Source organism: Wolffia australiana, chromosome 11 (assembly GCF_029677425.1).
Source record: "Wolffia australiana isolate 7733 chromosome 11, ASM2967742v1".
In the NCBI taxonomy this organism is placed as follows: Eukaryota; Viridiplantae; Streptophyta; class Magnoliopsida; order Alismatales; family Araceae; genus Wolffia; species Wolffia australiana.
The window spans coordinates 1,660,001-1,671,473 of record NC_135845.1 but is presented as its reverse complement, the minus strand read 5'-3'; the positions used below and the strand labels follow the sequence as shown (position 1 = coordinate 1,671,473).

The 11,473-nt window shown below is 34.1% G+C and overlaps 1 protein-coding gene across 1 annotated transcript; it reads right to left on the bottom strand.

Annotated features, from left to right (window-relative positions):
- Window positions 1-8,332: 8,332 nt before the first annotated feature.
- LOC144709447 (uncharacterized) lies at window positions 8,333-9,518 on the bottom strand. Its single transcript, XM_078582999.1, has 2 exons — window positions 8,584-9,518; window positions 8,333-8,511 (listed from the first exon to the last, which is right to left on the bottom strand). Exons 1-2 carry the CDS (start codon window positions 9,260-9,262, stop codon window positions 8,375-8,377), a joined length of 816 nt encoding a protein of 271 aa, XP_078439125.1. The 5' UTR covers window positions 9,263-9,518; the 3' UTR covers window positions 8,333-8,374.
- Between the last annotated feature and the right edge of the window lie 1,955 nt (window positions 9,519-11,473).

Sequence of the window (11,473 nt, the reverse complement as noted above, 5' to 3'; positions counted from 1 at the left end):
GGCTCTCCTCCACTCCCAATGGAATCAAAAGGGCATAACGATTATCGTAGATCTGTTACGGGGATCATTGAGATGAAGGAGATTCGACATGCCAGGGACTGAGAATTTTTCTAAAGGCTCAATACTCTCACATGAGGAACTGAGAAACTCTAAATCAGATTCATGAAAAGGTGATTTGATTATCCAATTTTCAAGGTTTATTTTGATTTATTGTCTTTGCGGCATAGATGACTACAGATACATGCCAGCGAGCAGTAGAGCAGGGTGAGTAGTGTAACAAATGGTATAAAATTAACCACCACTAGTAATGAGGAAGATGTAGGTGCATACAAAACGATGAAGATCAACATAGTACCATTGAAAAAAAATAAGGATGTGTTTCAAAAAGATAAACATCATGCTATCCTCATTTTAAGGTGCCCGACAAGCTGAAAGTAGTTCTTTTTATTCATCTATCTTGATCAGATTATTTTTCCAATACTTCTCCATTGTAATGTGTCAGTTGATCCTAATGAGATATTGAATGAGTGAACTCTTTCGTTAATCACAATTAGGAACCAAATTTAAGGCTTCTTTTTTTAGAAGGATGTCATGTGTCTTTAAAGATCCAAGATGATGGATGGTTACAGGCAAGAGAGATATACCCTAAAAATTTAAGCCCACAACTCATATATTATATATAACATCATTTAAGCTTGTAGTCTAAGCCTTTTGCTTTTCTGTCTCCTCATCACCCATCACCAGCCTCACACCAAATCATCTGTTTTTTAAAAGATTCTCCATAATAATATGCATTTGAAAATATAGTCCAATTATATGCTGACATGTAACTTCTTCACTTTAAATCCCATGTCAAGTAAAAGCCAGCACATGTTTATCCAAAGAGAAAAGAAAACGGAAAAATGGCACTATGCTTACACCCCTCTCTTCTTCTTATATCAAAAAGCATCAGAAGTCTTCCGAAAAGATAAAGTTACAGCATCTAATATGTCATTCTCTGTCATTAGTATTGTGACATCAAGTGATTATCACCAAATTTCCCTTGAAATGTTTCCAGCCAAGATTAAAAAACCCTTAAGTCATCCTGACTTAACATTATTTTGATTGAAAAAATGCTGTTGGTCATGTTTATTCAAACTCAAGAAGTGTGAGACATGGAGTGCTTTATAAGCCTTCGAATGATATCAATATCAATACTTGTCAATTGTGTCATGGATCTGGGTTAGTAAAATATATTTACTTAAATTTTGGTGTCATTAGGTTTAAGATGGTAGTGTAGATAGATTTTAACTGTCCTCATAATTTTCTTTCTCCTCCGTATCCATTTTCTCTTTCACACATCTCTCCATAATTTCTGTCCTCCATCTTTCAATTTGCATCTTTTGGGCTTGCCGGAATAGCTCGTGTTTTCTAATTTTTGAATCCCACTTCCTTCATTGGACCTATTTCTATCCTCTCATTTATGAAATATCTGAAGGGTAAACATGAATTCATCCTCATTCTTCCTGGTTCACTTTAGACTCTAAGTTGGTTTGCCAATTTTTTAATGTGAACAAAAAATGCTACTTAGAGTATTACATTTATTTTGAGATATGATCTGTGAGTTTGAATGATCATATAAAGCTATATATCAATGACCTTAAAGCAGGTGTCCATGATTGAAGGGCTGGAGACACAGAAAGCTGTTCTTCAAAAATAAATATCTTAGAGAAAATGGGGTTTGGACCTTCTCCAAAATGTCTCACTGCATAATTGTGACTTTGTATAATTGGGCACCTGTTAATGATTTATTTCCGCTGGCGAACTTACATTTGGCTTTGTATGAAAATAATTTGAATGAGACTTAATCTATCAGGTTGCTTTATTGAAATCAGAAAGGAATCACATTGCATATGTTCAAGTTATTAAATGGTACATGTATGTTTCACTGTATTCTATCAAAATAACTTTTATAATATTCTGTAGAAAATTATTTGTTGTAATCCATTGATTTCATCTTTTTTTCATTGCTGAAAAAAAAAATTATCTTTTGAACCCATTTGGTGGAGTTGGAAATCTTCTTGATAATTAAATGAGCTCTCTGTTATATAATATGAAAACCTATGTAAACATATGACTTAATATTATTTCTACATGATTTCACTATTCATTACAATATGTAAACAAATTTATGGTCATACACATCATAGAAACTACACTTCTAGAAATGTGTTACATTTATAAACCTTCCTTATTTAAAAAATCTGAGGATGAATGAACTATGATTCGAGAGATTTTATATTTGAATATTATTTTGAAAATTGTATTTCAATAAGTACCAATGCTACAGTTTGAAGGTGGCTTGATAAAATATTATTATTGTAATTTTTTGATTACTTCAATCATATTCTGATACGTTTTTTTTTCTTTGATTGAGAAGTCAACTACGTATCCTGAACATGATTTGATACTTGGTGAGCTTAAAGTTATCATCTGGACTATTATGAACATACTACACATTTGATTATGTTTTTTTATCCTTTATTACTCATTTATTTGTCGTGATTATTGAATACATTCATATAAACTAAACCAGACAATATTATCTACCCTTAAAACATATGTCATCTAATCATGAAAAATATATTAACTCAACATGTTATCATTCGAACAACATTTAAATATTACATTTCTGATGACAAGAACAATTCATACCATGAATTTGGGTAACTATCATTTAGTTCTGGGAAAATAAAAAATTACCTTACCTTTATAAAGTATTTAATATGACTATTTACAAGAACAATAAAATAATTTATATATTTTATATAATTACTGAAAAATGCATAAATACCTCTAAAAAGATATATCAACTAACATTTGATAAATTTGATGCATATTTTATTTTTTTGAGCTTCCACATTAAATTATTACTCCTTAAAACTTTCATTATTTAAACATCTTTTGTGATAACTGATTTTATTTTAACACTATAATATATCTGCAAATATTATTTATAGAAGTAAATTGATTTTTAAAAGGATCTGAAAAGTTCTTTATCAACCTAATTAATTTATATTCGTACTCCAAAAGGACTATAGTACTTTTGAAAAAGGTCCATAGATACAATTTGGATTGGATTACAATGCTGAGATTAATGTCACTATTAGGTTTGACTCCGAAATTCTGCTCTAAACTATTTTATATAGACTAAAAGAACTAAATTCACTCAGTACAACTCATGTTTTTTGTCTCTATTCACTGAAATGATATCAGTGTAGATATGTGTTGCTTTTATTTTGATATTTTTTGATATCCATACATAGAATAGACAGTTATTTTATTAAAATAACTTGTGGAAATTATCATTAAGTGAGAATAGGTCTAACTGGCCACCTTGGGGTGAATGGTTTGGTCGTGCATTGAAATGAGCCGAGATTCTTTTAATATATATGTAAAATTGGGTAAAAAAGTTTTAATTAATTTGGAGGCAAATGAGGTTCAAAGATACTCTTTTGATTGGTGAAAGAGGGTGCTTAACAACTAGTAAACTAGTTAAATATTATCTCTGTCTATGAAGTATTTTGTTGTATCACTCTACTCTACTGAATGTGGTCATTGTGTGTATTCATCAGTGTATGTATCCTCTGTATGTATTATTCTTTGTCAATCTACACTTCCAGCAAAGAAATGGGGACGTAGAAAAAATTTGGGGGGCAGGTGACCTTGATAGCCGCGTTGATGTTTTAATCAATACCATAAATTATGGATACTGCTTACACCTTTTGTATCAAGAGATAACCCATTATATGATTAGCTAACAATCAAAGGCATTAAATATTTATCATTCTTCTCATAGGAATCAACTCCCTGTACTTGGTGAAATTTTAAAATTAAAGATATATAGGTTGTTTTCATACAACTATAGATAACTTGGTTCAACATCATTTTATGACATATCCTGTATGGAATAAGAACTATGAGGTATAAACCTGAGATTCATCAGTATTTTATGTGTTCGTGCCGTGTATATAATGAAAAGTTGAACTATGATAGAACATTAGTGGCAGATTCATTCTCCTTAGGAGGTTATACTGTCAAGAGGAAACAGTGTCTCATAAATAAATCATCCATAGTTTCTAAATGACTTTATGAACACTATCATATACTGATTTAAGTATATTTAAGTACATTCATGGGAGATGATAAGGATTTTACTAACTTGAATTATAATGATTTTTTTCCCATTCTGATATATGGAATAAGAAATGGACAAATGATTCAGGATCGGATGGAGGATAAAAAAATAATGTGTATAAATTACAACTGCAACCCTGTGGACGTTTTATCTCTGAATTTCATATGCAAATGAACGTTGAGAATGTTATTTAAAAATAGAATATTTCAGTTATACAAAAAATGAATATATTGCATCATGTAGTTTTCACATGTATTCAAATATTCACATGTTATATTATTTTGTCTTGAAATTATATTTATGTGCATGATTTAATCATAGGAAACAATCTGATTTAACTGATACCAAATTTTTTGTTGAATGAAAAAAGTGAATTCTGAATAAATCAATAGATCATTAATGAGTATGGGCTTGAACCAGATTTTTGTAAAAATAAATTATATTCTTTTTATGAGTCTGGGAGGTATACTTCAATTATGTAAATATATTTTTCTCATCTTCAGCATGTATAGAGATAAAATTGGACCTCTTTATTATATTTTTTCATACATGATGTTAATCCTTTTACAAACACACAAGTCAGGATTGATTATATTTAGGGATTTCTCTAACTGACGTTTCCAATGTATACAGATAAAAATTTGTAATCAATGCTTACAGAAAAAATGGTGTGACTTGGAATGGATTCAAACCAAAAATAGTAGATGATCATATCACATTGTGTAAAAAAACTTTCACTTTCTTCAGGCTCCTTAAATGAAACTCTTTAACCATCCACGTGTCCCAACTCAATACTTTTCTACATGATCTCGAGAATGTAGGAGCTTTTAGTCCTCTCAAACAGCACTTCTTGAAATTCTATTAGATCTCCTAATTATCTAGTCTCACTAGAAGGTATGGCTTTGAGACAAATAGAGATTAGACGGGGGCACCTAGATCTAGCTTGCATCAGGCATGCCCCTTATACTTTCAGGAGCCCTTTTTATAAATTCCCTACTTATTTTAGTATATTTACCAACATAAAAAAATATATTTATGAAGCTCTAGGACCATGTATCAGTCTAGTTAACAATTTTAATGGTAAAATAATATGTATTGGCAAATCTTTTAAATTAATTAATCATGAATTGATCTAATCCAAATGAATGGCTGGGGTTCCAGCCCATGGGGCGTCAAGCTACATCTCATGTTGTAAACTCCCTAATGTGACCTTTGCAGCATTCGTTACCATGTATGTTCAATCCTTCATCCATGCCATGCTCATAAAGGATTAGAGTATGTTTTACCTTAAAAGTGTGATTAGTCATTAGATTTAAGAATAATGAATTACATAAATCCTACTCCTCCCTTATTTTCACTATCCTAGAAAAGGAATTTAACTAGATTTTATTTCTCAAGTCTGTATCCTATGATGCTGGAGGTCAATGATTCCTGCTGGAAAACACCATCACCTTCATTGAGTCCATTATCCATCTAAGATGAGAATGATTTGGATCTCATGATTATTGATTTCTAAGTGATATGTCAACATTTAAGTGTTTAACTTAGTAGATGTTTAATTTTGCGACATGCAATAATTTATAAGAAACCCTAATCCACTTATTACTAATATTAATGGTGAGCAAGGAGTCGAACCACAGAGAGGAGTTTAAAATTAAGATTGATTTTTAAAACACATTAGTTATAAAGCAAGTGGATTGACCTAGAAAATAATAATCAGTGGATAATTAATTTTATGTGATAGTTTAATTTGATTATATTATATGCATAAGCTCTTAATTATTTCTCATAAGAATTAATAACAGATAAAAGAGATTATTGTGATATTACAACCGTGCACTAAAAACAAGATGAGATATGTGTAGATACTAAGATGAAGATACTCTAATTAGGGATGACCTATCAAAATCTTAATTAAAAAATGATGTTTAAGCTTTTGCATCCTGGTAAGAATTAATAGCTTATAACAGATAATGGGACAAATTTAAGCACATGCAAATGATGAGAACATGGTAAGAAATGGAATGAACAACCTACTTAAGTTTTTAAGATTTACCGCCTTCAGTGATGCTCCGAAACATTAATCTCCTCTTATGAGCCCGCGTATTTAGCCCGGAGCTCGGTGTGTTGCAGTGGACATGAAGATTACTCAAGAGAGGGAAGGAATTCACGTGGATAAATAAAAAAACCTCTAAAGATTGGCGCTCTCTTAGTTTTTTATTTTCCTTTTTTCAAGAGAGACCTCCCCCCCAAAAAAAAGGAAAAAAAGCCCCTCTAGTCACTGACGGTCGTCTGCAGCAGAGATTCCCTCTCTTTTTTTCTTTGCATTTTCCCGCTCGATCCTCCCCAGCGCCGACCGCAGCCGTCCTCCATCCGGACGAGTGCATTTGCATCTGTCAGATGTAATGACGCGAAGGTTCACCGTGCCAGATTTTGCCACATCGCCCTGCATCTTTTCCTTGTAAAAAATGGCAAAAAAGTAGCATCGTAATCTCACCTCTTTACCAATTAGGATCGCGCAATCTGGATGGTGCCACGTTATGCTCCTCTGAAGTGAAGACTTTAATTCCATATGGACTAATTCAGGTCTATTGTATCCGTAAAAGCAGAATCGGCATTTGACATTTAAAAATATGCATAGGTGCTCCCATTCATGCACCTATGCACCCATTCTCTCATGCACCCATTCATGCACGCCTATGTTCCACCTGTGTGCCCAGTGCTTTAAAAACATTTCCAATAAATTCCAAAAAAAATCCAAGAATTCAAATTTAATTCTCTGTCAATCGACAACTCTTTTTAGGGATAACTTTTCACCAATTCAAATCTATTTTCCACTAAATTCACAAAAAAACTCAAAATATAGTCACTTTAATGTAAAGAGTGATCATTTAGTGAACTTATCTAGTTTTGGTGAAATCTGCTGAAAATTCATGATAACAAGCATAGAACTACCCTAATTATGTTCTAGTATCCATAATCTAAGTATGAATTATCATCCTTATTTTCATATTATCACTGAGCTGTACTCAAATTACGAATGCCCATTCATTTGATATCTTAGGTATCTAATGTCTAAGGATTACACGCAGAACCGTAACATGAATAAGATGTTCATAGTTAGGTGTAATGAGATTTATGGACTCATAGGGAGAAATATAGGGAGCTCTTTCCCTATTGTGAACCAACCATCTATACTTAGTATTTCTACACTAATGATTATAGGATCAACCATACTCATTATAAAGTGGAATTAGATATTGTAATTTGTTGTGAATCTATCAATGTCCATGTTCAGTATTCTTTGGATCGCAGTAATAGTAAGCATGTTTAAATACAAGTGACCACTGTCCTATGATGTCACTGATAATTCGCTCGGTCGTTAGATTTATTTGTGGACTTCATCATAAACATCACACGAGAATAATAATAATAAACAAATATTTACTTCAATGAACAGGAATGAGAATATGAAGTGTGGTTGGCTTGCAGGTCACATAATATCCATCCATTAGTTCATGCTTAAATAACTTATATTTTATTTTGAATAAATGACTGCTCATCAACCTCTATCATATAATCATCCTATTTTTAACGGCTCCAAGTCAGTCGTAGTGAGAATATAGAAATATAAAAAAAAACTCTAACATAACTTCAAATGCATCATTTAACTGCTGCTAGTCACTCACACTGAGAATATAGGGGAACAAATTTGTTCTGGATTAGTTAAAATGCATCATTTAAGTCGAGGAGTGGGTATATAGTAAACTGCATAAGGCAGGCTATAAGTGCTTTTAACCAAAACAATTCTGAAAGCCAGAGACTAATCATATTAATATCATGAATACTTCTGCCTTTTGGAATTTCGCTCGCATACAATGGCGTTCAATTCATACCCAAATTAATCTTAAGGCTGTCATTAAGTCTTGGTATTTCAACATTTAACTTATTTTTTAAAATATAAAAGACCTTCTGTCCACATAGCGCAGACTTAGACCTCAATGCGAGTCCTACAGTTCTGTAGCTCTTTATTCTTTTACAAAAAATAATGTTATGGCTGTAATCGAGGCTTCGCCTTACGGGTCCCAAATATTAAGGAAAATGCCTCATCATATTCGTTCAGTTTAAAATAATATTGTATGTTAAGAGCATGACTCATGGAGCAAGGATCAAATTCAATAGAAACATTGGGTCAATCTAGAACGGAAGGTTCTGCGGCCTGCACTCCTTGTAAAACTCTACATCTACCGCTTGACAGTAGAACGCAAGAAATCCCATGATTAAACCCTCGCATACTTTGATGAGAAGACTGTGCTTTGTTCCCAACAGGAACCCTATTCCAGCGATCACACGATTAAAGATGAGATATCTGAGGAAGTTGACAAAGAGCGCCAAGTTCTTCCTACCTTGAATCAGCTCAGAAGCCCTTCCAATGGCGCTCAAACCAAAACCTCCTTCCTCTGCCACCGTTATCACAACGCCAAGATTCAATAACATATCCAAGTAAAGCGCCAGGAGAAACGCCAAAGTCACTATAAACTGGGCTACGGTAAACGACCAAGCGGAGAAATCGAAGATAACGCCGATTGCCGTGATGAATCCCACCGAGTAAAATAAGAAAGAAGTGGTGATGAGATCCTTGTAAAGAACAGTGACCATGGCGTGCTTCCAATTTCTCATTGTCGTTAAAAGATGACCCTTCACGTCCAACTTCTCTCCCCTTGAACGCATGGCTAGCGAGGTGATGGCCGCGTTCTGTAGGAAGACAGTGAGCAAGAAAGTGGGCAAGAAGAGAACAAAAGATTGCTTCTCCAACGTTAAAAAGTCTTCGAGAAGCCGTGGAAGAATAGCGTTAAACTCCCCTCGAGTGGCCTTCCATCTCGCCATTGATAGAACAGTTCTGAACGGGCAGTCTTCTGATCGGTAAACGGCAACGGTGTAAGCAAATTGCTGGAGAAGAAAGTAGACGAGGAAGATGAACATGTATAAAATCATGGGTCTCCAGCTCTTTCTTGTGAGCTTTGCTGCATCAGCCAGTACGCGCTGTGATTTCCTTGCAATTTCTAAGAATCTATCAATCGCCATGTCTCTCTTCCTCTCCTCTTCGCTTCTCTTTTTTTCTTAAACTTCCGCAATCTCTGAGCTTTATAATCAGCAAGAATATCATCCAAACAGCTGATAACTAGCCAAAGTCTCACCCCTTAATCGCTCCGGGTCATGGTCCAGATATGACGAAATGAATCAAAATTAGAAAACATAAAGGAAGAAGGCTTTGGACCCATGATGTTCCAATACTCAGCTATTAAGTTGCGCAGTAATGAGATGAGAAAGAGAGGTTTTAGCTACTGAATGGCGAAGATATGAAGATTTGAAGAGCGAATCTTTATGAGGCAGGAACTTATCCTGAAATAATGTGAACTGGGCCCAACTGAAGTTTCCACTGGAAAAAACAAATCAGAGGCATTGCCAGCCATGCAACAAGTTCCCTAGTCAACCCTGAATAATTTTCTCTGAATAAGATGGTTGGGGATGTTAGTTTACTCTTTAACTTGGGGAACTTACTTTCTCTGGAAATTAATGGCAATTTATGAACTTGGGAATGTTAGTTAACTCTTTGCTTAGCATATCCGCTTAGAATTCCTGAAGTTTCCAGGGGAAAAAGTAAAGCAGGGGCACTGTCAGCAATTAAGAGGTTCCTTAGTCAACCCTGAATAATTATGACTGGATACGATGGTTGAGAATGTTAGTTAACTTTTTGACCTGATGAACTTTCTTTCTCTGGAAGCTAGTGGAAATTTATGAGAAACTACCTAGAGTTAAAACCCTACTTTGAGCTTAAAACATCCCAGAGAAATTTTCATCGGACTCGCAAAGACTAATCTACTTTATTGATTTTTAAAGTCGCACCCTTTATCGTTTCGGCAACAGGACCAAGACCAGATTAATCTTGTCTTAGTCGTCAGCTTCTCGTTATAATAATATTCAGCACATTAAATGTGCAAACGTGGCATAAGAAAGAAATAATTTAACTACTGAAGGGCAGAGGTGTTCAGGGTTGGATCGCTGGACAAGTAACAGGCAAGTTATAGTGCAAAAGTGGGCGCTTGGCCCAACTGAATGTGTATCCTTAGTTCCTTGAAGTTTCCATGGGAATAAATAAAGCACAGGAACAGTCGGCCAATTGTTAGAATATTGTCTTCATCTAAGGACAATTAGTGTATATAGATATGAATATAATGGCATGTAATTAAGCTATCATTAAATATCCCAATTTATGTGATTTACCAGTGCAGATGATTGGATAAAGACGTTTATAAATAGGCACGGCGATTAAATTTAAATGTGTTAAGCTTGAGTTTATCTTTATTGTTATGATTGGATTATTTGGTAGACTACGGTGAATTAAAATATTCCAAGTCCTATAAATAGGGCAGGTCCTTGGGGTATACAGGTTGTGCTTCTCCAGATCAACAAACACAGGACAGAAGTAACTAATCAAAGGAAAAGCAAGTTGTAGTTATAAATGAAACCAAATGGCATGCTCAGATACTAGAATTAGAGTGAGACTCTGAGTAACCACCAATCAAGTTCATGGACATTACAATTATGATATTTTGATGATTTCATTCTAATCAATTAAATTTCCATGCATGTACACTAGAGTTTTCTGATTTAATTGGAGGATCAGGAGGGAAAAGTGAATCTGACCCACTGACTCATTAGTGGACTACTGGAATGGGATGGTATGTAACTGCCTTTTGGTCAGTCATCCGCCACAGAGTCTACAGCCCCATTCCATTTTGGTTAGAGAGGCAGGATGACATGGATGAAAGAATGGTCAGAGAACAGTTGTACGCCTAGATAAAATCACGCGCAACAAAATGTAACGTAATGGGAGGCACGTAGGCTTTCATTATGAATTACACTCCCAGATCAAAATAGATGACTGAGGATGGTAAGGGACAGAAGTGATAACAGATGATCATATGTCCTGAGATTTACAGCGAACTATGCTTATCCTGCAAGTCATCCTGGAAAAAACGGGTTTTGGACCAAAGGGAATAGTCAACCATTTTACTAGCTACGTAATATACACAACATATTTTTGAGACACCTAAAATTTCTTTAAGTGGGTGAAATAATTAAATTAGACAACAAATAATAACTGGCTATCATTTTATCATACATGTTATATAATTCAATCATCAAATAAATGTGTTCATATTGAGCTGATCTCTTTACTTTTGAATTCTATGATGATCTTGATTGGACATACAATACAGCATCAATATATGA

Bases quoted from the DNA above. Each gene is read 5' to 3' on its own strand.
- LOC144709447 (XM_078582999.1), bottom strand. From the start codon at position 9,262: ATGGCGATTGATAGATTCTTAGAAATTGCAAGGAAATCACAGCGCGTA. The intron at 8,512-8,583 runs GTAGGAAGAACT...TCGCTGGAATAG, and splicing joins GGCTTCTGAGCTGATTCAAG to GGTTCCTGTTGGGAACAAAG.